We start from the raw sequence: 27,988 nt of genomic DNA on the forward strand, positions 1-27,988 counted from the left end.
CTACAACCTCCTGCCCTGCTTTTGCTTTCGATCTGCGCACTACAGAAACAGAAATAAAACCAAAAGGAAAATAAATAAATAAAACAAACTATTATTTTTTAGTTTTTATGAAAACAAGACAAACCTGCAAACGAGGGAGGGAAGAGGCGTCACTTTACCCCACAACCGACAACAAACCAACAACAAGTCAACCCAACCACTGGTTTATAACCAACCAACCAGTGCTACAAGAGACTCCAATCACTCCACGCTGCTTGTTGTGACACCACTGTGTACAGGCGAAAACAACACTAGCAACAAGGTAACCACTCTTTATTTCCGCATGTTCCTCTCCTCGTGTGTGTGCGTGCGTGTGCGTGTAGCGCGCGCGCGCGTGTGTGTAAAAGTGAAGTGTGAAGTGCAATGCTCATTACAGAGGACCAGCCAGCAGCAGCCACTGACTGACCGACTGTCATGACGGATGATCCCACTGCTAATGCAACAGCAGCAGTAAGTGAAAGTGGTTTGTTGTTGAGGAGGGACATTTTTATTTTCACTTTTAGCTTCGGTGCTGTGCTGTCTGTCTGTCTCTGTGTGTGTGTGTTGTTGGATAGTGGGGGGGGGCATACTGGCTGGTGACAGGCTGGTGATAGTCAAACACTGTCCTGCTATTGATCTGTGCTTGTTTTGTGGTGACTCTCTCTGTATAGCTGAGCTCAGGTTAAGTTAAAAAGGATTATGGGGTTATTGGTTCAAGTGGTAACTTCAGGTGAATCGTAGTAAACTAGTAATTACTGGCTTGTTGGCATTATAGTCTTGGTGCAAGTTTTGTGACAATGTATTCTGGTGATTTGATTTCATTTGACTGGAAACAATGTAATAAACTAATAATACTTACACTTGGACTTGGCTCCCTGATACTATCTTGCCTTTTTTGAGCTGAGCGCAGGTTAAGTTAAAAAGCAGTGTTTCGTGCAAAATGGAACCAGTCCATTTGGTTCCATTTGTATACTGTCAGAGTTACAGACTTGTATGGGTCCATTTAGACCCCCCATGAAGGAACCCACACAGTCCCTGGAAACACTGAGTTAAAAGGATATGGGGTTATTGGTGCAACTGGTAACATTGTATCCAGGTGAATCATAATAAACTAGTCATTACTGCATTGTGAGACTTCAGAAATGGGAATGTATTCGGGTGATTTGATTTGACTGGAAACAATGTAACAAACTAATAATACTGATTGAGAGACTTCGATATTCATTTGGCTGATATTGAAGTACACTTGACACTGTCTTGCCTTTTTTTGTGGCAACTTTGTGTCTTTGTAGCTGAGCTCAATTCAAAGTTCAAAGGAAATGGCTGTGGTGCAAGTGTTGTGACAATGTATTCATTCACAGTGATTTGGTTCTGATTTGAAACAATGTAATAAACTGTTGATAGTGATTCAGAGATGTGGAATTGAACCACACTTGACTTGGCTTTGCTGACACTGTCTTGTTCACTTTCTTGTTGTTCGTGGCAACTCTGTAGCGAGCGAGCTCCAAAGGAAAGGGGTCGTCTTGGTTGCGACTGCAGGTTTGTAACAATGTACCAGTAGTGATGTTTCAATGATTTTATTTGACTGAAACAATGTAGCGTTGATTGAGAGACTTCGATATTGGCTGTCAGAAGAAGGAAATAAAACTAAATATACAAGCCAACCTGACTTGGCTTGTATATGGGCTGCCTTGTGTCAGTGGTGTAAAATGTACTCTATTTTTTTACTTGAGTATATAGAAATACTCTGTTACATGTAAAAGTCAGAAATTCAACATGTACTTGAGTAAAAGTACGAAAGTATTGGCATCAAAGCCAAGGTATACAACAGGGCTAAAGTGGTTCATGTGTGTTTTATAATATTATAATTCTGCAAATTAACTAGTAACTAAAGTTTTCATATAAATGTAGTGGAGTAAAAGTACAATATTTGGACCCGAGATCTAGTGGAGTAGAAGTAAAAGTATTGGGTATTGGAAATACTCTAAATTGTACTTAAGTACAGTACTTAGTTACTTTACACCACTGCCTTGTGTTGTGGGCATTTTCAGGTTGTTTTTCTCAACAGGATCACAGAGGATTGTGTTGACACGCACGCACGTACGCACAGACACATGTAAGCACAGACACATGTACAGCAGACACACACACGCAAGCGCACACACACACACACACACACACACACACACACACGTGCACGCACGCACACACACACACACACACACACACACACACACACACACACACACACACACACACACACACACACACACACACACACACACACACACACAGCAAAATCCTCATTCTGGCTTTAACGCTGACATTGTAAATATCCCAATTCTTTCATCTGACTCAGAGAGTGCAAATGTAACCACAAATGGACCCGTACAGTTGGTACAAGAGGTTATGAAATCATTTCAACCACTGCGGTATTAAAGGTTTTATTGCAGAGAGTATTGTGTGTGGCAGTGTGCTCTGCCATGCTTGGTTAACAGTATGCTAACCAGGAAATGGGTGTTTGTGTGTGTGTGTGTGCGTGTGTGTGTGTGTGTGTGTGTGTGTGTGTGTTGTGTGTGTGTGTGTGTGTGTGTGTGTGTGTGTGTGTGTGTGTGTGTGTGTGTGTGTGTGTGTGTGTGTGTGTGTGTGTGTGTGTGTGCTGTGCTGTTTGTAATACTGAACCTGCACCAGTGGAGGCGTATTTTTGGTCATAAACAACTCTAAATGAAAGTACTACAGTTTGTCTTATAGGCTATTCTGTACTGTAGAATGATCAGACTGCATTAAATATAGATTATGTGAAAATTACCACCAGTGCAGGTTTTGTTAACAACACAGGACTGATGATTATGATGATGATTACTATTATAATTATACTTTTATGACAACAATGGCAGAACACATTTAGGGATTTAGGGACGATAAGTGATATTATCGTTTATCATGATAAAAAAACACTCTTTTTATCGTGATATTGTCCTCCATCATGCATGCACTGGGATCAATTCACCTTTTATTTACCGAGCTGCATATCCGGTACCAATTAAACCCTCTACAATTGGTAAAAGGTACTTATAATATATACATACTTGATAGTCTTTTTTTTCTCACTCTCAAATATCCAAAAAATAGCCGATCTACAAGCTCGCAGCACGTCGCGTTGCGATGCGTTGTGAGCTTCTTGATCTGCTATCTTTTGGGCAAATGTTCCGCCCCAGGATAATGGATTTTGATTATCGTGATAATATTGTAAATCGTGATTTTATTTTTTCACAATAATCGTGATATGAATTGTTCATATATTGTCCCATCCCTGAACACATTCTTGTTTTGAATTCTGCGTGTGGGTTGGATGGTCAGCTAGCTGGATCAAAGTCTATGACTGGCAATACACCTCCTCCTCACAAGGCCAATATTTACCTTAGAATAAACCTGCATTCAATACAGTTTATTCCATCCAAGTTGCAAATGTCAGGCTGATATTTCAGCATCGGAAACCAAACCAAACAAAATCTTTATTATGTACTCATAAGTTAACAGCCTGTCTGGACTGGAAGTCATGAAACTAGCCTATATTGTCTCTGTGTCCTGCCTATCTGTCCAAAACTCCCACTTGCAAAGTAATTGTTAAAAGTAGCAGATCCACAAGCTCAAAATGCGTCGCTTCTCGCCACGTTTAGAGCTTACAGATCTGCTACTTTTGATGCTTTTGTGTGACACTGTTATGATCAAATGTTCATTTACTTGTTTATTTGGTGAAAAACAATGTTGTTTTTGACAGCACAATTTGATTTAGTTTTAGTCATAGTCTTTTGAATAAATTGTCATTTAATTTTAGTCATAATTTAGTCACCTGAAATGTTTTAGTTTTAGTCTAATTTTAGTCGACTAAATATCATGTGTTTTTAGGTGACTAAATCTACAGTTGATTTAGTCAACTGAAATGTACTTTGGCGGGCCTTGATGGCCTTGTAATGACAGATTTTACACTTGGTTGCGTGCTGAAAATTGCAGATCTACAAGCTCAGCGCGACGCGTTGTGAGCTTGTAGATCGGCTATTTTCAGTACGCAACGCCTGAGAGCAACCAAACATAAAATGACTCTCTTCTCCACTAGTCCCTTCCTAACGTTTTAGTTTTTATTTTGTTGACGAAATTGTCAATAGATTTAGTCTCAGTTTTAGTCATCACAGCTTAGTTTTTATTTAGTTTTTATTTAGTTTTTGTCAGTGAAAAAAAACGCAGTCGACAAACATTTTTCGTCATAGTTTTAGTCGACGAAATCAACACTGGTGAAAAACATCAAAAGTTAGAGTATGGTTTATGTCCAGACAGTCAGCAACACAATGTGTGAGCTGAGATTTTAAACAGCATTATCATGTATAGTCATAACAGCCAGTGGGGGAGTCCTGAAAGAAGCCCATGTGTTTTTGAACCTTGTCTGGGGAGTGTCTGACTGACTGAGTGTGCCAGAGGACTTTGACTGGGTGTGTGGCTGGTGTGGACGCAGCAATGATTCTACAGCAGGGATTCTCATTCAGATCTTTGAATATATGTATATTTAAAATTGTAACTCAATTTTTGCCTCTGGGGGTCCCTGGAACGGGGGTCCGTGGCCAAATACATATAATTTTGGGGTTCCTTCACATGAAAAAGTTTGAGCACCTCTGACATAGAAACATAGGTTTTCAAAAAACCTTCGAAGGAATTGAAATATCTTTCAAAAATAGCAGATCTATATTTTTGACACCTCTGCATGGAGGCCCTCAATCCGCAGCCTCCATGGGAGCTAACAGATAGCAGTCCACAGCCACAGACATATTCTAGGAAAACCCTTGATCCTTCCGCAGCTTAGGGCTGTGTGTAAACACTATACATGGGAGCCTGGCAGCCTGCTGCGAAACGAGAGAGAATGAAAAGGTGGAGTTTAGTGACTTTCATTGATGGGACATCGTGGCATGCAACATGCAATCGTCACTGTCTGGTCAAAACCTCTTAACTCCATTTTTTAGGTTTTAGATTTCTTTGTTGGCATAAATATGTGCTATTGAACACCCTTTACGTCTGTGTGTCGTTTAAAATAATATTCAACCAATGAAAAGTAAAAAGCCCTTCGGTCAAAACTTGAGTTCATTTTCCCGAAAACGAACATTTTGGAGTTAGGAGGTTTCGGCTCAAAATGTATTATTCACTCTATAATCGCTGACAAGTGACTCTGCTTCTGTCACATGCTATTGTTTCTCCCAAAGCCCCAAAATCCACACTCCCCCATACTTGACACCAGACATCAGGATTCGTAATTTGGCGAAGATCACGTGGTGCCACCAGTGAGACACATCTTCAGGTTTAGTTGGCAACTTGGCAGCAATGGTGTCGTTCATCCAGGCACTCAGCTCGGTGACGCGGGTGTACGCAGACTACGCACCAGGCCGGTGGACATCGCAGGTTGGACTGCCCACCCAGTTAGCAATACCAACCACAGTCCATATTCCTTCTTTCTCACAGACCAGAGGGCTGCCAGAGTCACCGGAGCAGACAGATTCCAGAGGCCCCGGCACTGATCCAGTCCTCCAAGTATTTCTTGCACTGCTCATTAGGGCTGTCACAATTATTACATAATCGTCTAATCGTGATTATTTGACATTATCGCAATTATTTTGTCATAATCGTCTAATTGTGATTATTTGACATTATCGCAATTATTTTGTCATAATCGTCATAATCGTGAATGTTGAAATAGCAGATCTACAAGCTCACAACGCGTCGCGACGCGTTGTGAGCTTGTAGATCGGCTATTTCCACTATCAAAGTTATTTTTTAAGTAGTAAGTTGTCAAATATGTCAGTAATTTCTGTGTATATTTAGGTTATGTGTCACATCTACCATGTGCCACTTCAAAGCCTAAAAGCCAAACAGAAATGTAATTATCAACGACAAAAACACAATTAAATCGTTAATCGCCAATTATTTGAGTGACAATTAATCGTCATGTAAAATGTCATATCGTGACAGCCCTACTTACTGCTCATTGGTGAGGAGGGGGAGAGTGGCCTGCTGGAGCCGGGCAGTGCGGGCATAATTAGAGGCATCGGTCACGAACCACCCCGACGTCACGCACATCATTCCACCCGGGAAGATGTCACTAGTCTCAGCCACGCAAACAGGACTCACATGCTTGCCCAACTCTGCAGGGCGGGCAAGCTTTATAAGGTGAATGTCACTGTTATGCGCGTCAGGGTGCTTGAAGGCCTTTGCAACCTCGATGACCTGGATGTCCTCCTTGCTGGAGGAGAGGTCGTGCTCGCCCAGGACCACACGGGTAAAGCCGGGCAGGGCAGCGGCCAGAGGTCACCACCCAGTTCTCGTTGACCAGCGATCTGCCACAGTAGTGGCGGCCAGTGGGAGTCTGCAGGGACACCTGCCACGGAAAAGAATGAGCCAAAGCCTCTTCACCGTAGACGATACATGGGCAACTGGCGGCCCGGGGGCCACATGCGGCCCCCACCTTCACTTAATGTGGCCCTCAGGTTAATACCGGGATGCTGATATTGATTTCAGCTGTTATAATTCCAAACATGAGCTGCTTTAATTCCATCATATTAGTAGCTTAATGATTATAGTAGTATTAAAATGTTTTTTTTATTTTTTTTAATGTCCAATCAATGTATTTGTATTTAGGTTCATGAAGTTAACATGAGTATATAGGCTAACTTAATGCGTTTGAAATTGAATCAAAATGTTACATTTCAGTATTCCAATAAAAAAAATAATAATAATAATTCAGGATTCCAATTCAAAAGAGGCAAAAATAGCAGATCTACAAGCTCAAAACGCATCGCGCGATGCGTTTTGAGCTTGTAGATCTGCTATTTTTGCTTCTTTTGTATGAGATATGACAAAGTAGGACGTAGCAATGTGGCCCTCTGGAGTGAAGGTGGAAATATAGTGGCCCTCGCCATCATCAAAGTTGCCCACCCCTGCCATAGACGATGCGGTCGTATCCACTGATCACCGGTGTTATGGCAGGTGAGCCGCAGCCTGAAGCAACAGCAAGAGCGGCCAGCAATGAGAGAATCCTCAGGAAATCCATGGTTCCCAACCTGACTCTTGCAGGATGACTGCAGGGTCTTTTATACTGGAACTGTAGAATACAACTCAAAGGAAAAGCCTTAAGTCCAGGAGCTGGATGATGATCTTGAAGGTTCTAGTCTCAGTTAGTTAAGGTTAACACTGATGGTCCTCACGCCTACGTCACGCCACCGATCTGACTGTATTTGGAGATCTCTGTATCTGTCAGTCCTTATATGGTATACAGTATGCCCGCATATGGGCATGCCCCCTTTTGGGCCCATATGGAGATCATCCCTTTTTTGGGTTGTACAGTTACCAAACTTTAGCAAACTTTAGGTCTGAATGGCAACTATACAGTAAGGGCATTTACGTGTGATGTACAAGCTCACAACGCGTCGCAACACAACATGTTGTGAGCATGTAGATCGGCTATTTTTTCCGCAAAGAGATTTGATAGAGAGTGAAAAAAAGACTGTATCAAGTGTGTCAATTTTTTGTGTACAGGCCACCATGCCAGTGGAGAGGATGCGGATGAGGCCATGGATAGAGGAACAGATCAACTCCTGTCAGATTCCTGGACTGCAATGGGTTAACAGAGTAAGTACACACACACACACACACACACACACACACACACACACACACACACACACACACACACACACAAAGGCTGGACAATATTAGGAAAACCTACGATATTCGATAACGTTGTTGAATCCCTCAATATCGATATTACTCAAAAATATCAGTAAAATCAATTGCATTATATCGTTTTTAATGTTTTTCTGCTTTAGGTCCACTGCTACCCAGATAATGAATAGCATATCCATGCATGCACATTGCACAGTACACATAGAATAAATAAATGAAATGCCTTATTCCCATTTTCCAACAATGGTTTTAATGAAACTGGTTACAGATGGACTGCTTTTTTTGCATGTGCTACAGTACAGTACTGTATGTGCATGCATAGTGTGTCTGTTAATTCATTTGACACATACACCAATACCTCATGTCAAGCCGCCTTCATCGATATGTATACCTCGCATGTTCATACCTCGATATTGATACATTTTTCCATATATTGCCCAACACACACACACACACACACACACACACACACACACACACACACACACACACACACACACACACACATTCACACTAGCTGTGTGTGTGTGTGTGTGTGTGTGTGTGTGTGTGTGTGTGTGTGTGTGTTTGTGTGTGTGTGTGTGTGTGTGTGTGAATGGCTGTTATACGTACAAAGGGATGTGCATATTACGTCACGACAGAATTGTGGAACTCAGGGCAAAGGACACATCAAAATACCATGCATCCTCAGTGAGAATGTCCAAACATTCCTGGGTCATTCCATCCATGTTTCACGCCTTTATAACCCAGACATCTTTACACCTTTGACAGCTAATACACTGTCCAGATGGTGTTGTGGTTGATGAAGAGTCCAGAGAAGTGTCTGTGTTAGAGATAGCCTTGCACCTTTGACCCTATAGCCTAGAGGAAACTTTCATGACCAAGGCCATTAAATACCACCCACTCCTACATACCATCTCAGAGCTGGGCTACAGGTGCAGACTATACATTTTTACATTTCGCACTGGTTGTTAGAGGGTTTCAGCAACTTGGGATGCCCAAACAGGAGGCAAAAAGGCTGGCAAAGTACTGTGCTGTCTCTGCCATAATTGGTAGCCGCCACATATAGCGAAGATGCTGTTATTTATGCCAGTAGGTCTCAACCTTTTCAGAACGCAAACCCTTCAAAATAATAATATTTGAACTGGTGACCCCCCCGCAAAATAATCATATTTGAACCCCCCCCCCCCCCCCCCCCCCACCCTGACAAGCACTTGGAATTGTAGGAGTAGAGGCATTACATTTAGTTTGACTCAGTTCCCACAGATAAATATTTAGTCGGGGGCCTTAGGGAGATAGAATGGTAATTTCGTGCTAATCAGTCTAAAAGTGCCAAATTTTGCACAGATGTAGCGGTAGCCCAGGGCTTGCTCTAATGATTTAGCTAGGACGCCCGAGTCGGCGACCTTCGGGGTCGCCACAGCGGCCAAATCAAGTTGGGCTCCCATCGACTTTCTATACAGGAGGAAAATACCCAGAAAAACTGTTTATTATACCCCTTATTATGACCTGCTGTATCATGAAGACATAGGGTTACCAACCGTCCCGTAAGATACGGGACCTTTTTTGGAAACTAAAAGACGTGTCCCGTATTGAACTGAAACGGGACGCTCTTTGTCCCGTATTTGAAGGTTGGGGGATAAATATGAATGACGGGATGATTTAATTGAGAAATGACTGCGATTCAGCCTGTCAATGAGCTTCCACTCTGCTCTCCTCTGAGACAAGTGCTGCATCCCATTGCTGAGTGAGGTGCTGCGCTGTTTGTAAGCAGCCCATTGGCTTATTAACAGTGTTGCTAAGACACAGTCTCCGCCCCCTACACCAATCCCTTCCCATGGGCAGTAGGTTCAGTCCACAAGTTGCCTGCGAGAGACGATACGAGTGCGTGCGAGCGAGCATACGACAGTGCTCGGCTCAGAACATTGTTTAATGTCTTAAAAAAAACGTGTGACAGAAGATTGTGTACAAACAGATTAGACATGAATCCATGATAGGTGATAGCCTAAACAACAAGGTGGAAAAGCAGGCAAGCAAGCAGAAAATAAGCCATGGATTGTGGGAGCACTATTGCAGTAGTCTTGTCTGCCAACTAAAGCGACCCCAGACAGGCTAGTATGTGAAATAACATAAGCATGCGTTGATTTTGTTTTTAAAAACCTAATGGTTATTACTGTATGCCAATATGATTAAACTAGTGTTGGGTAACCAGAGAGTGGGCACATAAGAACCAGGTAGACCTAGGCTATATGTTTTGGAAAATTGAGAGAAATACAGTATAGGACTACACTACATGATTTTAAGGTAATAGGTTAGGTGGCCCAAAGACACCCGAATTAATATTGTGAAAAATATGATTTAATATAGGAAAATACCAGTTTTAGCCAACTTTATAACCGAAAATACCCGATTTTTCGGCGGCGCCTACGGAGCCGCATGTTTCATTAGGAGGTGTCCCGTATTTGAAAATGTACCATGATTTAGTGAATGTAACATTTAACTGTCCTTTAGTATGTGTGTGCTGGCATGCTCTCCTTTATGTGTGGTTAACATTTGAATCCATCCATCAGGAGAAGAGGATCTTCCAGATCCCATGGATGCATGCAGCTCGTCACGGATGGGATCTAGAGAAAGACGCTCCACTGTTCATGAGATGGGCTGTGCACACTGGTAATTTACACACAAAACTACACTTCTATTTCATACACACTGGTAATTTACACACAAAACTACACTTCTATTTCATGCACACTGGTAATTTACACACAAAACTACACTTCTATTTCATACACACTGGTAATTTACACACAAAACTACACTTCTATTTCATGCACACTGGTAATTTACACACAAAACTACACTTCTATTTCATACACACTGGTAATTTACACACAAAACTACACTTCTATTTCATACACACTGGTAATTTACACACAAAACTACAGTTCTATTTCATACACACTGGTAATTTACACACAAAACTACACTACTATTGCATACACACTGGTAACGTACACACAAGACTGTGCTACAGACTGTGCTACTATTTCATACACAAGTGTGACTCGCGTCGCGAAAACCACACTGGTTATCATGATTTGTGTGATAGGAACTTCAACCCTAGCATCCCTATGCTGAGGGGAACATTAGCTCCTCCCCAAAAAAAGCTGATTTACAAGCTCACAACACCTCGCGGTGAGAGGCGTTGTGAGCTTGTAGATCAGCTGTTTTCGGGCAAACAGGTTTGGTTAGACCAAAAAAAAGAGCAGATCAAGTACAGAGATAGTGGTCAAGTTTGCTTAGTTAGTATAGAGGGTTTAAGTGGAATACACGTTAACATGGATCCATCATGGTCAACAAAACAAAGACACATGAATTTACACTTTTAACACTAGTGCTTTCAAAGGCTGTCTATGACGCCATGAAATCAATGAAATGTTTATGTATTTGGGGGGGGGGGGGGGGGGGTCCCTCCTGCTTCAACTCCCTCTCTCAGATAAGGGGTCCTTGGCTGGAAAAACTTCGGAAGACCCACGCTGCCATAATGGGAACACAAATCAAAAAGCGTGGCGCTCATAGATATGGGAGGCATGCAGAAGGACCGGACGGGCGACTCCCTTTTCTGCTCCACCTGGCCTTGAAGGCTGGCTCGCCTTGACAGACAACAGCGTTATAATTGTTCAGACCTGTTTAGACCGGACGTGTTTATACCATTAAGACTGGGCGGAAACGGCAACCACTTTAAAAAAAAATGTTTATACATTGGCTATTAAAAAATAGCAGATATACAAGCTCATAGCGCGGCACCGAGTGCCGCGCTATGAGCTTGTAGATCTGCTATTTTCGAAAAAAGCTTTGACATTTGTGCAAATCTTTGAATATCCATAATTTTTAAATCAGCCTTTTACTCAAGGCTTCTGGGCGGGTCCCTGGAACAAAATATTTTGAGATTGGGTTCCGCGGTCAAATACGTACATATAATTCTTGGGGTCCTTGACATTAAAAACTTTGAGCACCACAGATAAAGAAACCTATGTTTTTTCAGAAAACCATTAGGATTTAGAAGATATTTTTAGGTGTTTTTTCAGGTCTTAAAGGGCTGCTGATAGGTCAACATCTGGACCTCTGTCTTCTGATAGGACAATACCTGGACATACAGAATACTGACCCTCTCCCAACCTCACACTCTGGCCCAATCAAATGGCTCTGCTTCTTTCTCTCTCTCTGTCTCTGTCTCTCTCTCTCTCTCATCCCGCCCTGCCCCCTTATAAACCATGGCAACGCATGGAAGACGCAAGAAGGTTCAGAAGAACACTTTTTCTTTCTCCTGTTCATCATCTTTTTCATGAGTTGGATTCTCCAGCAAGATTTGGGACTTTCTCATTAGCAACACATTAGGTATACTTTTCTTTAGAGAGCTTTAGAGACACTATGTTGTTTCTTTAACATCATTTCTTACATTCTGAAGGTTTTCTAAAGCTTTTAGCAATTCATCTTCTTGAAGAGCCTTCCTTGTCTTTGCTTCCCAGTTTGATATTTTGTGGTGAGTAGCGTTTGCTTTTGGTGTTTAGCCTTAACACATTGTTTTATACGTTAGCTACTGAAGAATAGCAGATATGCAAGCTCATAGCGCGTCACTTTGTGCTGTGTCATGAGCTTGTAGACCTGCTATTTTCACAATAAAAGAGAAAAAAAGAAATAATAATCTTTTTAATTTACCCAAGTCTTTGCTTCTGGGGAGGGGGGGTCCCTGGAACAAAATATTTTGAGATGGGGGTGGTCGGCGGCCAAATACATATCAGTTTGGGGGTCCTTGACGTGAAAGGTTGGTGCAACACACTAGGTTTTATCAGAAAACGTAGGATTTTGAAGGCAGAGTCTGCCTGGGGTGTGAACAGGATACAGGGTGATGATGACTCAACACACAGAGCTATGTGGGGGCCTGTCGAAACAGGCCAGTCTTGTCAGGTCAGTCTTTTGAAGATCAGATGACCTGAGTGTCCACAGCTCTGAGGTCAAAGGGGGGGAGGGTGTTCCCTAGCTTAGGGCAGGGTTTCCCAAACCTTTTTTGTCTCAGGGCACCCCATAAATACGTTTTTAATCTGAGGCACCCCTACATAATATCATTTTCACTCCCAGCACCTTATATTTATAGCATATCGTCGTTGTCGGGTAGAAACCTTGTATGTCCAAAACTGTTCGTTTTGTATTTATCATCTATAAAATGTACTAAACTAGTGAAAACAGCAGATCTACAAGCACACAACGCCTCGCATCGCGAGGCGTTGTGTGCTTGTAGATCAGCTGTTTTCACTAGTTTTGTGCGACAGTCTTGTATGATGAAGCAGGGCTTTGCTTTACCAAAAGACGTACACATTTGAAACTTGGAGATACAAGGTTTCTACCCGACAGTGTCGATATTTTAGTGATGATGTTGCGAGGAAAACGTTGAGATAATAGCCATTTTGGTTAGAACTGACTGAAAATAACTTTGTACTTCAAGTTTAAAATGATACTAAATATCTTTTCAAGTGTCCAAATAAATTCCAAATATTATCAACCAATCTCGCGGTACCCCTGGACTGCTGTCGCGGCACCCCAGGGTTCCCCGTCACCCATTTTGAAAACCCCTAGCTTAGGGGGCAGTGGTTCTCATCCTGTCCCCACATGATTTGGGGAGGGGGGTCGCGAGTCACACTTGCAAATGAATCCCATCCTTCTCGCTTTTTTGCCCATATATGGAGATCCCTGATGTCATCAATATTACATGAGGAACCAGCATTTTCGTGACGTCACCTTTATGCAGCTTCTTCATTGGCTAAAAGTGTTTTTTTATTTCCTGTTTCCTCATTTTTCTGTTTCCTCATCTTGCCCTTATTATGGCGTCTTACTGGTGTGTGTGTGTGTGTGTGTGTGTGTGTGTGTGTGTGTGTGTGTGTGTGTGTGTGCGTGTGCGCGTGTGCGTGTGTCAGGTAAGTACCAGCCGGGCGTGGACCGTCCAGACCCCAAGACGTGGAAGGCGAACTTCCGCTGTGCCATGAACAGCCTGCCCGACATCGAGGAGGTCAAGGACAAGAGCATCAAGAAGGGAACCAACGCTTTCAGGGTCTACAAGATGCTCTCCTCCGCCGAGAGGAACAGCAAGAAAGGTCCTCCTCCTCCCCACGTTTTACTGGTCATGCAGGGGGAAACTAAACGATTTAATTGGGTTTTTGACAGTGGACATTATGGAGAATATACCATGAATAAATTAGATTTCAGTTGTTTTCCTTTTTCTTCTTTTAGGCTTTGTGAGAAAAGAGAAAGTTATTGCCCACTGGTACAGGGGTCTTCACGAGGCGTTGTGAGCTTTTAGATCTGCTATTTTTGGCTACAGTTCTCAGAATATGGACACTAGGCTTCAAGTTGTTAATATAAAAAGGATTGGAAGATTTGCAGGACCCCCTGTTGACCCCTTGTTGAAGACCCATGCACTAGCACTATCAATAAAAGCAGAAAACCCCAAACAAATATCTATCAGCCTTTTCCACTATTTCCGCTATGTTTGAGCATGTTTTAAGATTTATGAACATTTTTTTAACAGATTAATTCATTCAGATGAATGGGAGTGATTCTGACGACTCACTGTTTTTTTCTCCCTCCATCAGGGAAGAAGAAGGAAAAGACCAAAGGACACAAAGAAGGAGACATGGGTGAAACAGACGTAAGATAACTTGGATTTACTGTCCATAAATAAATGCATTCAAAAACAAGTTCTTTCATGAAATACACAACGCTTTATTGGTACAAACATGACATAAACAAGGCATTTTAAACTGTAAGGCACACACACATGCACACTGTTTTTTGGTTGATTGAATGGGTTTCTGCCGAGCTTCACACTTGATTTTATTCCCTTAATAAACATTGTCCCACTTAAAGGACAACTCCGCCCTAAATCACTTCTTGGCTAATTTTCCTACTTGTATTGATCCAAAATGACTGTCCATGGGGTCTATTAGGCACACATGCCCCTGTTGTCCAGTTTCCCCAGCAGAACCCAGCAGCTCTCATAGCATAGAGTGGAGACTATAAGCCTATCGCTTTTATACTATTTGTTGTGGTCAAAAGTGATTTTCTTTGAATGTGTTACTAGTTGTCATTACAAACACAGCCATGCCCTGGTTGTCCCACACAAGCCACCACAATCTCATTGATCATGTTTTGGGGTGAGCATTTGGCACAACTGCCATTCAAAGTGACTGTACTGGCGCATCTTTTCCAGGACTTGGCAAAACACATAAAAGCATAACATCTGTTTAGCAGAGTGTGGTGGCTTGTGTAGGACAACGATGGCACAGATGTGCTTGTAATGACAACTAGTACCACATTCATGAAAAATAAAAACACTTTTGTCCACAACAAATAGTGTAAAAGCGATAGGCTTATAGGCTCCACTTTATGCTATGAGAGCTGCTGGGTTCTGCTGGGGAAACTGGACAACAGGGGCATTTCTGCCTAATAGACCCCATGGACAGTTTTGGATCAATATAAGTAGAGCCTAAAAGTGATTTAGGGCGGAGTTGTCCTTTAATCTCAATGTATCTCTCTCTACCCCTCCATCCAGGTGCCTCCTAGCTCCCCCTCTCTAGACTGGTACCAGTCTTCTCACCTGGTACCTCTCAGCTACGTGAAACAGGAGGACTCGGAGCACCAAGTATCGGACAGCACCTCAGGTACCTTGATTACCCAATCGTCTGTGTGTGTGCTTCTATTTACGAATAATGGGGAAGAGTGTTCGTCAACAAATCGATTAAGCCCTGTTTTCTACTTGTCGCACTGTGCAGCGCTGCGCTGTCTAGGAGACGATCAGGTGATCACCAGCGAGCAGCTGCCATTCGTCTGCCAGACCATCGAGGTGACCACTGAGAACGAAGAACAGACCGTTAGCTCCTCCCACTACCCGCTCCAGATCTCCCCTGTGTCGTCGTACTGTGGTGAGACGCACATACGGACACACGATCGCACGCACGCACACTCAGTCACTCACTCACTCAGACAGAGAGACAGAGCCACTGACCGAGTGCAATCCAATAAATTACAACCTGCCGTTTATAAAGGACTTTTGTTTTCTTATTTTTTTTAAGATACCTTTTGGGCCTTTTGCTGCCTTTATTGATACTGTAGGTATACAGTAGGTTGACAGGAAACGGGGAGAAACATGGGGGGTGACATGCAGCAAAGGTCGGGACTCGAACCCACGACACGCTGTCAGGCCGGAATACTACCTGTGGCCAAGGCCTATCAAGGACTATTAAGACCTTTTTAATATAAAAAAACAAAAACAAGAAAAACATATTGCATCAAAATTAAACGACAAACTATGCTATAAAAACTGGTCAAACATTGGCCACATCGTCGGAAGAGGAGGAAGAGTTAAATGGTGCACTTATATAGCGCTTTTATCCAAAGCGCTTTACAGAGATTGTGCATTACATTCACCCATTCACGCACACATTCATACACCGGTGGCGGAGGAAACCATGCAAGGCACCAACCTGCTCACCGGGAGCAAAGTGGGGTTCAGAGTCTTGCCCAAGGACCTTTCGACATTAACTCAGGGGGAGCCCAGATTCGAACTGGGAACCCTTCGGGAACCCTTTGTGCTCTAATAACGGTTTCTCTACCCCTGAGCTATGCCGCCCCAAGAGTTGAAAATAGACAATCTACAGATAGACATACGAGGCGTTGTGAGCTTGTAGATTGGCTATTTTCACAATGTTTATCTGTGGAGCATAGTCAAAATAAAGAACTACGTAAGTGGTCCTTGTAAAGGCTTCCAGAGGGTCCCCCAGCTGAACGTTTGATAGTTAGGAGCCAATGGGACCCCTTAAATGTCTGTAACTCAGAGACTGTACAAATGGGATACAGTGCGTGTGGCATCGTAATTTCGAATGTCGTGAAAATAGCTGATCTACAAGCTAACCCTGCAGTGCATGTATTGGTGAGGGCCAGCATGTTTTGCTCTCAACAAGTCACTTCGGTATCTATAGATCCTATCTTTATTGCGTGTTAAGTACACGACATGTATAGCTGGCTATGCGTAAATCATATTTTAAAAGGTGTGTGTGTGCGTGCGTGCGTGTGTGTGCGTTTGTGCGTGCGTCCTGTTATGAGCTGAGATGGTGTGCGTATGCGTACTGTTATGAGCTGCAAGGGTTTTACTGCGGGTCATATATGTGGAACAGTTGTTTATGGTGGTTGCATAACTGTATTTCTTGGGTCAGAGATTGAATTTATAGCAGCCTGTATGACTATAAGACTGAGGAAGTGTCACACCGCAATGTCATATTTTATTTGCGTGTGTTTTTGTTCAGTGGTTCTCAACCTTTTCAGGCCGTGACCCCCAAAATAATCATATTTTAACTGGGGTACCACCCCCACACCCTGACGAGCACTAAGAGTTGATGCTTTACTTATTGTATAACACGGTTCTATTGTGAAAAGGCGTCGTGAGCATGTAGCATTGTAGATCATCGGCTATTTTCACAATTTCTGCCTCCGATATTTGACAATTTTACCAATATTTAACTTGTCATTTTAGAGGTATTAAAAAGTCCTCAAATTGTCATTTTAGAAATGTGCAGATGCCCTCTATACACTTAAACTTTATGTTGGTGTGTTTACTGTTGAGTGAGAAAACAATGTTGCACATTAAGTTAATCATCTGGGGACCCCCCCAAAATCATTTGGGGACCCCCTTGGGGGTCCCGACCCACAGGTTGAGAACCACTGTTTTAGCTAACCATAATAACCTTGGCAGTGCACATGCGTTTGTGTGTGTGTGTGTGTGTGTGTGTGTGTGTGTGTGTGTGTGTGTGTGTGTGTGTACATGCATGGTATGCGCGCACGTGCATGTGACTAATAGACGCGTGCAAACTTCAGTTGAAAGGTTTTGAGGAAGTAGGTCTGACTTGAAAACATGTGTTCAACAACAAGTCAGCTTTTATTCTCAGTTCCATGCGCACACACACACGCACGTACGCACGCACGCACGCACACACGCACGCACGCACGCACACACACACACACACACACCCCAAGCTAGATATACTACCAGCAGCTCCCAATGCAAGGACTGTGATCACTGGATTTCCCATCAGGTGATTAGATCGTTATCTAGCCGTCCGTCATCACTGTCATTGTCTTTTTATTTATTTATTGGCTGGAGATCAATGGACTCTGGAGTGCACTGGAGCCGTTACCCAATCACTGCGTGCGGTGTAGACCTTATGTTATGTGTGGGTGGGTCGTCTACTTCCCTACAAAGGAAGTGGCTCCTTGCAGAGGTCAGGTTTCATTCACTTTCTAGGGCTGTCTGTCACTGTCATGACGTTTTCCTTGACTAGTAAGTATTAGTAAGTAAGTCTTGCAGAGCCATGAGGCCCATAGGAGCCTGTCTCCTCTTTCTGTAGCGTGAGGCAGCTTGATGTACAAGTACACCCCCTGGACATGATGTACAAGTACACCCGCTGGACATGACGCCAGTATGTCGCAGGGACTTGACCCCCAATCCAACCCTTGATGCTGAGTGCCAAGCAGGAGTCACATTTATCATTTTGGTATGACCAGGCCGATAACCTTGACCTCCCAGTCTCAGGGTGGACACTCTAACCGCAAGGTTAGAGTGGAGCTGGAAGCTACGTTAACAATGAATTGTCATACAAATAATTGCGATTAACAATTGAACATTGGAACATATAACATGATTTACAATTTAGGCATTTAGCAGGCACACTTAATCCATAGAGATATACAGTAAGCAAGGTAGACACAAGGTAATGCATCAAATGCATAGAGACAGTGTGCCTTTCTCGCTCAAGGGTCGTTCCCAAACTTCTCAGGCAGCCACCCCCCAAAAAATAATCCTATTTGAATTGGGGACCCCCTCCCAGCACCCTGACGAGCTCGCTTTCACAGTTTAAATATTGTGAAAATAGCCCAACTACGAGCTCACAGTGCAAGGCCTTATCTTTCTTACGTAATATTTGGCCAATTTGGTCTTAAAAATGTCTTAGAAGTGATTCGATAATTGTGACTTTAGAAATGTGCACTCTGCACATCTATACTGTATGTTGGTTACTGTTGACTGAGGGAAACTATGTTGCACACAGTATGCTAATCATCAGGGGACCCCACCTCTAGGGCTGTCACGATATGACATTTTACATGACGATTAATTGTCACAAATAATTGGCGATTAACGATTTAATTGTGTTTTTTGTCGTTGATAATTACATTTCTGTTGGCTTTTAGGCTTTGAAGTTGTACATGGTAGATATGACAATATACAAAGAAATTACTGACATATTTGACAACTTACTACTTAAAAAATAACGTTGATAGTGGAAATAGCCAATCTACAAGCTCACAACGCGTCGCGATGCGACGCGTTGTGAGCTTGTAGATCTGCTATTTCCACTATTTCTGAAATTTTTCAACATTCACGATTATGACGATTATGACAAAATAATTGCGATAATGTCAAATAATCACGATTAGACGATTATGTAATAATTGTGACAGCCCTACCCACCTCTGTGAACCCCACCAACACACTGATTTAGCTAAAAGCCAGGTCTTGACCTTAACCACGTTCTATCAAACATGCTGAAACTGCCTCACAATGCTACCTGTTGTTCTCGTAGGGCTGGCTGAGTCACTTCACTCTTCCCAGTTTTCTGTCTGTGTGTGTGTGTGTGTGTGTGTGTGTGTGTGTGTGTGTGTGTGTGTGTGTGTGTGTGTGTGTGTGTGTGTGTGTGTGTGTGTGTGTGTGTGTGTGTCTGTGTGTCTGTGTGCACTATGATCGGATGGTATGACAGTAGTTGGCTTGGAGTCAAGGTTACTTTGACTGTCCACACAAGTGCCTCAAAATTGTACTTGAATACATGTACTTATAGTTACTTTACACCACAATCTTTAGGGAAGCATATCGTTCTTTTCGTGTGGAAAGCCGTCCAAAACCGTTTCGTATTTAACATTTGAAAATAGCTGATCTACAAGCACACAACACCTCGCGTGCGAGGCGTTGTGTGCTTGTAGATCTGCTATTTTCACTAGTCTAGATCTGCTATTTTCACTAGTCTAGATCTGCTATTTCACTAGTCTAGATCTGCTATTTTGAGGCGTTGTGTGCTTGTAGATCTGCTATTTTCACTAGTCTAGATCTGCTATTTTCACTAGTCTAGATCTGCTATTTCACTAGTCTAGATCTGCTATTTTGAGGCGTTGTGTGCTTGTAGATCTGCTATTTTCACTAGTCTAGATCTGCTATTTTCACTAGTCTAGATCTGCTATTTTCACTAGTCTAGATCTGCTATTTTCACTAGTCTTGTGTGACGGTCTTGCATGATGAAGCAGGGCTTTACTTTACTTTGAAACTTGGAGATACGAGGTTTCTGCCCGACAGTGATGATATGAAACATTGTGTTTCTTAGCCGTATAACAGCCAGATCAACAAGTCCAGGCAGCTTCTCTCGCTCCCATCGTGGTTTTGTAGCCTGGAGGCGCAACAACCTCCTCACCAATGCAACGACGGGCCATTAGGGACAGATCGCCTGCCAACAACAACCTGCCCTCGCAACTGTTGGCAACTGTTAGACCTACCAGCTCACGACGGAGGTTTCGCCTGATCTCTTACATTGACATTATTTAGAAGGAATAACTTCACTTGAGATGCAGCATCTCCGTGTTCGATGGGCGTCCAAAGATGGCAGTACGATAAGACATGGCCTTATACTCTCAAGAAAGCACAAAAACATTGTTCAGTCAGATATCATTGTCATTTTCCATATCAGCGTTAGCATACCGTTGATGTAAAGGAATGTTATTTTGATGATGGAATATGTTTCTGGTTTTCATTGTTTATAATAGAGCGCAATCTTTATATTACAAAAGAGTAAGTGATCTACTTCCGGGTCATGTATCGCTAACTTAAATACCAAACCACTTGGCCAAGATGTACTACATATGTATCGCTAACTTAAATACCAAACCACTTGGCCAAGATGTACTACATATGTACTAAATATAGCTTAAAAATTCAAACACCCATGTCACCTTTGCAAGATGTCGTTTCCAAACCTCTGTATACAGTTGTATTTGTTATTACCCTCATATTTTGCCTCTGTATAAAATAGTCCGCCGGTCAAATATATCCCACCGGAAACGTGCGCTGTGGCACAATAGTTCCGCCACAATAGTTCCCCCCCCAATTTTTTTTTTCCTTTTTTTTTAACTTTTTTATTTTTTTATTTTTATTTTATTTTATTTTATTTTTTAACTAGATGTGAGCGGTCCGAAGGGCCGCGACCCTCTAGTAGTGTAACGATCGTGGACATAAGAAGACGGTGCAGTCTTTAACATATTGAACGATCTCTTCAGTTTTGAAACGTAGACCTGTTCATTCATCTGTGCTACTGTGTATAATAATGATGTCACGTTTGTGTGTTTTCTGTGAAAAGGTTGAACTTATGTTTTATATCTGTTAACCACTTTCAACCTGGTGTTGCCCTATTTTGGGCATTATAGGGGAAAATCCTTCATACATTTTCAAAAAGGTGTGATCTACAAGCTCACAACAGGGGGGGGCATTGTGAGTTAATTACTTATTAACTCATTTCTAGCCGATCCCGAGTATACTTGTGAAAAATACTCAAGTATTTAGAGTGCCAATCCCGAGTATACTCGCGTAAAATACTGTATATAGAGTAACGCTGGCGTTCTTACCCTAGGGTCCGTTGGAAACGATTGGCACGATTGGACTCGCCGATTCATCATCATCACGGATGCACGTGCACAAAATAGTAATCCCTTAACATGGAGGCCGACGGCCGATCTCATCTTTAATGTCCATTATCTCCAAAAAACACTCTAGAAGCCAAGGATGGCATTAGATTCTCGCAAAAAAAACATATGTTGAAAGGCAACGGTCGGCCATTACACAACCGCATGTGGATGACGATCGCTTCCGGTGAATGACGTCATGACGTCAAACCGGAAGTGTTTACGCAATAGCCTTCTGGCCTTCAAAATAAGAGAACGGTCGCGGATGAAGCCTGCAAGAGGCACGCTGGACATTTTAACCCGTTAATTTCTGGAGCACTAAATGGGTTAAGAGCTTTTTTTTAAGCGGTTGACGAGACTTTGAAAAGAGTTTGAATTGTATTCTTGTCTCTCTTGGCCTACAGGTTAGGTCAGAATCAGTCGACTCACTAACGTACGTCTTTCTCTCTGTCTCCTTTTGTCTCTCTCTCTCCATTGTCCCTCTCTGTCTCTGTCTCTGTCTCTGTCTGTCTCTGTCCCTTGATTCTATGTCTCCAGATAGTGACACGGACAGTTTGCAAAGTGACGCAGAATACACCAACGAGGTAAGATTTGCAACACACACGCACCCCCCCACCCACACACGCACACACACACACACACACACACACACACACACACACACACACACACACACACACACACACACACAGAGTCACACAGAGTCACACACGTACACTTTCCACAAACAGCCTGTGGTTTGAGTTACAGTAACATTTGGCCTATTTGTCTGCAGGTATAAACCTGTTTATCTTTCAGATAAAGTTAATGATTCAACGTGTGTGTGTGTGTGTGTGTGCGTGCGTGCGTGCGTGCGTGCGTGCGTGCGTGCGTGCGCGCGCGTGCGTGCGTGTGTGTGTGGGGCACCTTAGAAAATGGAGGAGATGTGCTTGTCAATCATTAACAGCCTGCATGTTTCCTGTGTATATTATACAAGCACTAGGATGTAGTTACGGTGGCGCTGTAATCTAAAAAGAAAGCGCTGACCTCAAAATGAGGTGTCTTTTGAGATTGACAGCTGTCACAGATCGAGTCACGGTTGCCAGGCAAAAACACTGTCTGGGCAATGACGAGGTTTCTTGCAAGATCATTATTTAAGATGAATCTTTTAATGTTTATTTCAAGTGTTTCGGTGCAATGTAGAAGAATTGTTATTTTGGTCAACATTTTGCCTGTTATCTCTCCTATGGTACCAACATCAATACAGCATGGAATTGTGGGCAAAATCTTTATCCAACAATAACAAAATATGAGTTTTGGGTCTGAGAGGCTAAATCTCATCAAATGGTGGTCCACGGTTCAAATGCCAGATAGAATCAGTGGTTCTCAACCTGTGGGTCGGGACTCAAATTATTTCCGGGGGTCCCCAGATGATTAACTTCAACGTGCATTGTTTTCTCACTCAACAGTAAACAAACCAACATAAAGTTTAAGTGTATAGAGGGTTTATGCACATTTCTAAAGTAACAATTTAAGGACTCTAAAATGTCAAATTAAACAAACATTGGTCAAATTGTCAAATATTACAGTCAGGCATAACTTGTGAAAATAGCAGATCTACATGCTTGTAGATCGGCTATTTTCACAATAGAAGAACCATTTTATACAAAATGTAATGCCTTAACTCTTAGTGCTCGTCAGGGTGGAGGGGGTCCCCAGTTAAAATATAATTATTTTGGGGGTCGCGGCCTGAAAAGGTTGAAAACCACTGCGATAAATAACGAACCTCGATGTGAAAATTGTCAAAAAGCCCTGACATAGCTTTTATCCTTTTTGCCCGGCAGGGTTTCAGCGGCGCCTGGAGGCGGGGCTACGCCTCGTCGGTCCTGCGGGTCCCGTCCTGCTCGCTGCCCGGCATGGCCACCTTCGTCACCGCGGCGGCCAACAAGCCGGGCTTCCGCGTGACCACCTCGCGGGACCCCTCGCCGCTCATCAGCTACCACAGCGAGGGCTGGTCGGCCGCCTACATCCACAGCTCGGCGCCCTACGGCCCGCCGGGCCCCGTGACCACCGGGCCCTCGGGGAGCCACGAGACGCGCGCCAGCGTCATCATGAAGACCTCCGACGTGGTGACCACCTCCTCCTGACCTCCGACTCCCATCGTGACGTCGCCGTCGAGTCCTCGTGACCTCATCTGCGAAGAGAAAAGCCTGGACAAGATATGAGGCAGAGAGAGTTGGAAGTTGTCTTTTTTTCACAGTGCGGTGTTCCTGCAAACGTATTCCCCGCTGGAAAAAAAATCTGTTCTACGTCTCCTGCTCCGTCGGTTGCGCTCGCAAAAAAAACAATATACAAACAAACACATAGATTCGGACAACTTTACACCTATTAAGAGCGACTTAAGAGCTACAATCTATTTGTGTTTGTTTCGCTGGGGAATGTAATCAGATTAACATTTCCGCAGCACTTCCGCCACTTCCACTATAACCAACCGGAAGTCATATCTTGCCCAGGGTGTCTTGACCTCCGCGCGGGACGACGGAAAAGGGGCCGGATCTTCATTCAACACTGTGTCCTCCCAGACCATAGGATTCCATTTTCTTTCTTCCTAAAAACAGCAGCAGGACGGCCCCCAAACAGCCAGGGTGGGCGTGTAACGCCCGGGATTCGAACCCGGGTCTCCCGCGCGAAAGTCCAATATCTTAACCATTGATCCAAAGGGCTGTCCCTATGGACCAAGGGAGATACTAGACTTTTGAGGCCATCAGGTCGAGGCAGTGAGTCACTCTGCTGCAGGGGCTTAACTCGATCCAGAGAAGGCACAGACTTTTCAAATCCTCCACTCACCGCCTGCTGGATTAACATCAACCAACGCTGCCATTTGGGATCCTTTTTTGTTTTGTTTGTTTGTTTGTTGCTGTGACCATTCTCTTTTTGGCATCCCTCTCCTGGTTTTTCGTCCCTAGGGGGATGCATGCGCAGAATGCCCGAATGCGTTAAAAAGCAATCAGAGGTTTGTCGTCGATGACCGATTCTTTCACGTGAAACTAAATACCCCAAGCAAGTAGCAAATCGTCTGTTGTTTTAGGAAAAACAACAAGCTCCAAAAAGAAAAGGTAATCATAGGCATTGTCCTTTTGCTAGGGTAAAAATAATGACTAAAATAATATATACACGTCTTTAGAGTTTTCCCTGGTAGTGAAAAAAGAAGGCTTCTGTCTGTCTGTCAGTCTGTCTGTCAGTCTGCCCCTTTTCCACCGGTGGTTGAACCGGTTCAGTTCTTTTTCACCTAATATTGAAACCAGTTCAGAGTGTTTCCACTGAAAATGAATTGGGTTCAGAACCCTAAAAGTTGGTTTGGAAATGGAACCCCAAAAATGGCCGCCAGGCTCCGTGAAAGCAGCCACGGTTCCCAAGACTTAGGAACGGAACCCGTTCAAGAACCAAAGTTCTTTGGGTGGAAAAGGGGTCCTCTTGTGTCTCTCTGTCTGTTCTCCCCTGTCTGGAGACCCTCAGGACCATGTTAATGCATTCAGGAACAAACTAACACAGACGGTTGGATCGACGGACGGCGTGAAAGACACGGACGGACGGACAGACGGACAGACAGAATGAGATGCGTCACTGACTTGCTGTGAACATGTATTCAGTTCTTTTCTGCTCTTTTTAAACAATGTACATAGATGATATATATATGTATATGTACAGTATGTATGCAAGCCGCTTCTGCACCTTATGGACAGCACTGGTGTGTGTGTGTGTGTGTGTGTGTGTGTGTGTGTGTGTGTGTGTGTGTGTGTGTGTGTGAGCGTGCGCGCGTGTGTGCGTTAGTGTTTTGTGTGTGTGTGTGTGAATGAGACAAACCTCACCCTGAGGATACTCGTATGTGCCTTTCATGTAGTTTGGGGTTTGACTCGGCGTGTTTGCGCTTATAAGAAGGTGGTTCTCAAAGGTTTGGGATTCAGGGACCCTCAATGGGTGTTCCAAATGAACCCTTTACGAGCTCTGTAACTCTGAGAGTGTTCAGATGAAACCACGTTGGACCCACGCATTACGGGTCCCTTTTTGGTTTCATTTGTACACTTGTGCGTCTCAGGTCCTTAAATTATAACCCTTGTTTCCGACATGTCCTTTCCTCGCGTGTTGGAAACCTAGGAAAGGAGAAGAGGGGAAGGGAAAGGAGGACATTTTGTTAAGATGAATGGGTCATAAAATTACTCGTGTCATGTCTTACAACGTCCATTTCTGATGACCATAGCACACGGTAACCCTAACCCATTCGCGTCATCAGGGAATGGCAATTGCCACCCCTTAGTTTTAACATTTAACCTAAAATTCTGTTATTTTATGCAACTCTGAATTGTTTTCGCAGATGAATCTGATTTCATCGCAACCGATGCCCGTCCGTGCACATGTGACACGTTATAATTAAACATGTGTTTTGTTCTATGCAACAATTCAATTATTAACCGCTTCCCTATTTTGGGAATGTCATTACAGGTGAATATTTTCAAACATTTTCACTTTTCGCCCCCAAGAAAATGGTCGAAAAATAGTAGATCTACAGGCTCTCAACACGTCGCTGAGAGCATGTAAATCCGCCTTTTTTGCTGTTTTTTTAGAAATGGCTGTTTTATGAAATTACGCCTCTGGGAACCACTAACCTAGGTCTATGTCCTAAACGGTTTAGTACCACTGCCTGCAACCAACACAAATAGGACCACGTCTAAAGTAAACAAATCTGACCTGTTCACTAGCAAATAATAGTTTTATTGACAGTCGGTAGCACTTAAAGAGTGTATTTGAGAAACAAATTGGATTTGCCTGCTGTCCACCCTTGAACAAAGCCTTTAGTCCGCTAGCTACTAATAGAGCTAGCCGACACGCGGTGCGCTTGTGGTCTCGTATGCGCAGTGTATCGAGCATAAAGTCCAGAGATCTGTGATGGACCGTTGATGTAAACAGAGTCATACAAGAAGAGTGGGCACTAAGGAAGAGGGGGCACCTCAATTTAAAAAATTTTAGCGAAAGGGCCTTTCTGTGTGGAGTTTGCATGTTCACAAGAGGCTCCTCTGGGGAGGTGTTCATTGGGTGGGTCCCTCCTGAGGTCTTGAGGTGACACATAACTGGGGTGTAGAAAGGAAGATTGCATCTAGCCTTGTTTTATGTCCTTCTTTTCCCAGCCTATAGTGCTCGCTATGAGCACACTGACACTGATTTATAAGGAACCAGGTATAGGGTTTTCATCCGGAACCGGATCCAACAATGAGGAACCAGAATCGGTTTCCGGAATCCCTGGTTACGTGCACTTCACGTCTGTTGGCCAATAGTGGTGGTTCTCAAACTTTTTTTATTTCATTTCTAAGGACCACCATAACTCTGGAACCAAATGGACCTGTGTGGACTGTGCATTTGTGCACTGTGCACGGGTCAATTTGGTTCCATTTATACACTCTCAGAGTTGTAGACCTGTAATGGTCCATTTGGTATCCCCTCCAGTAACCCAGAGGGTCCCTGAACCTCGCCTTGAGAACCACTACAATAATATGTGTACTGTACTGTACTGTACTGTACTGTACTGTACTGTACTGTACTGTACTGTACTGTACTGTGTGTATGATTTAGAATTTGTGTTCATCCAAAATTATAATGAAGGCCAAAATGATATAGATTTTATTTTTTTTAAATACATAGGAATGATTAGAGGGAACCGTTAAGGAATCGAACCGTTAATTATAGGAACAAGAGCTCTGATTGGCTTGTGTCGCGTGTCACTCACCACTTAGAGACCTTTGACTCCGGGTCAAAGGTCAAAGCCAGAGACCTGTCACTCAATACATTTGTTCTGTCAAAAAAACTAAAAGAAAAAGAAGAAAAGAGAAATAGGAGAAATAACTGCCTGACAAAACCGTCGCATTGTCGGGTGTAAACTGTGTTTGTTCGCTCACTTTTCAGGAAATGAAAAATAACTTGTGTTCCAATGGATCCAACGTAGTTATTTATTCAAAAGCATGTGTTAATACTTTTCATTGGTTGTAGATCTACAAGCTCGTAGGGCTGTCACGATATGACATTTTACATGACGATTCATTGTCACTCAAATAATTGGCGATTAACGATTTAATTGTGTTTTTGTCGTTGATAATTACATTTCTGTTTGGCTTTTAAGCTTTGAAGTTGCATATGGTAGATATGACACATAACCTAAATATACAAAGAAATTACTGACATATTTGACAACTTACTACTTAAAAAATAACTTTGATAGTGGAAATAGCCGATCTACAAGCTCACAACGCGTCGCGATGCGACGCGTTGTGAGCTTGTAGATCTGCTATTTCCAAAATTTTTGACCTTTTTTTAAATATATGACATTTTTTCAACATGGAAACGATTATGACGATTATGAAAAATGATCACGATTATATCAAAAAAATCACGATTA

At 43.0% G+C, this 27,988-nt stretch overlaps 1 protein-coding gene across 2 annotated transcripts; it reads left to right on the forward strand.

Moving 5' to 3' along the window:
• Positions 1 to 27,778, forward strand: irf2b (interferon regulatory factor 2b). Of its 2 annotated transcripts, none has more exons than XM_080746272.1 (9): positions 1 to 301; positions 7,594 to 7,686; positions 10,311 to 10,410; positions 13,713 to 13,889; positions 14,388 to 14,443; positions 15,347 to 15,455; positions 15,567 to 15,716; positions 22,102 to 22,148; positions 23,388 to 27,778. In XM_080746272.1, exons 2-9 carry the CDS (start codon positions 7,600 to 7,602, stop codon positions 23,688 to 23,690), a joined length of 1,029 nt encoding a protein of 342 aa, XP_080602398.1. In that variant the 5' UTR covers positions 1 to 301; positions 7,594 to 7,599; the 3' UTR covers positions 23,691 to 27,778. The 2 variants fall into 2 exon arrangements, with proteins under 2 accessions (XP_080602398.1, XP_080602397.1); XM_080746271.1 differs by lacking the exon at positions 1 to 301 and adding an exon at positions 407 to 489.
• Positions 27,779 to 27,988: the final 210 nt, after the last annotated feature.

The sequence above is a fragment of the Nannobrachium achirus genome (assembly GCF_963921795.1).
Source record: "Nannobrachium achirus genome assembly, chromosome: 17".
Classification (NCBI taxonomy): domain Eukaryota; kingdom Metazoa; phylum Chordata; class Actinopteri; order Myctophiformes; family Myctophidae; genus Nannobrachium; species Nannobrachium achirus.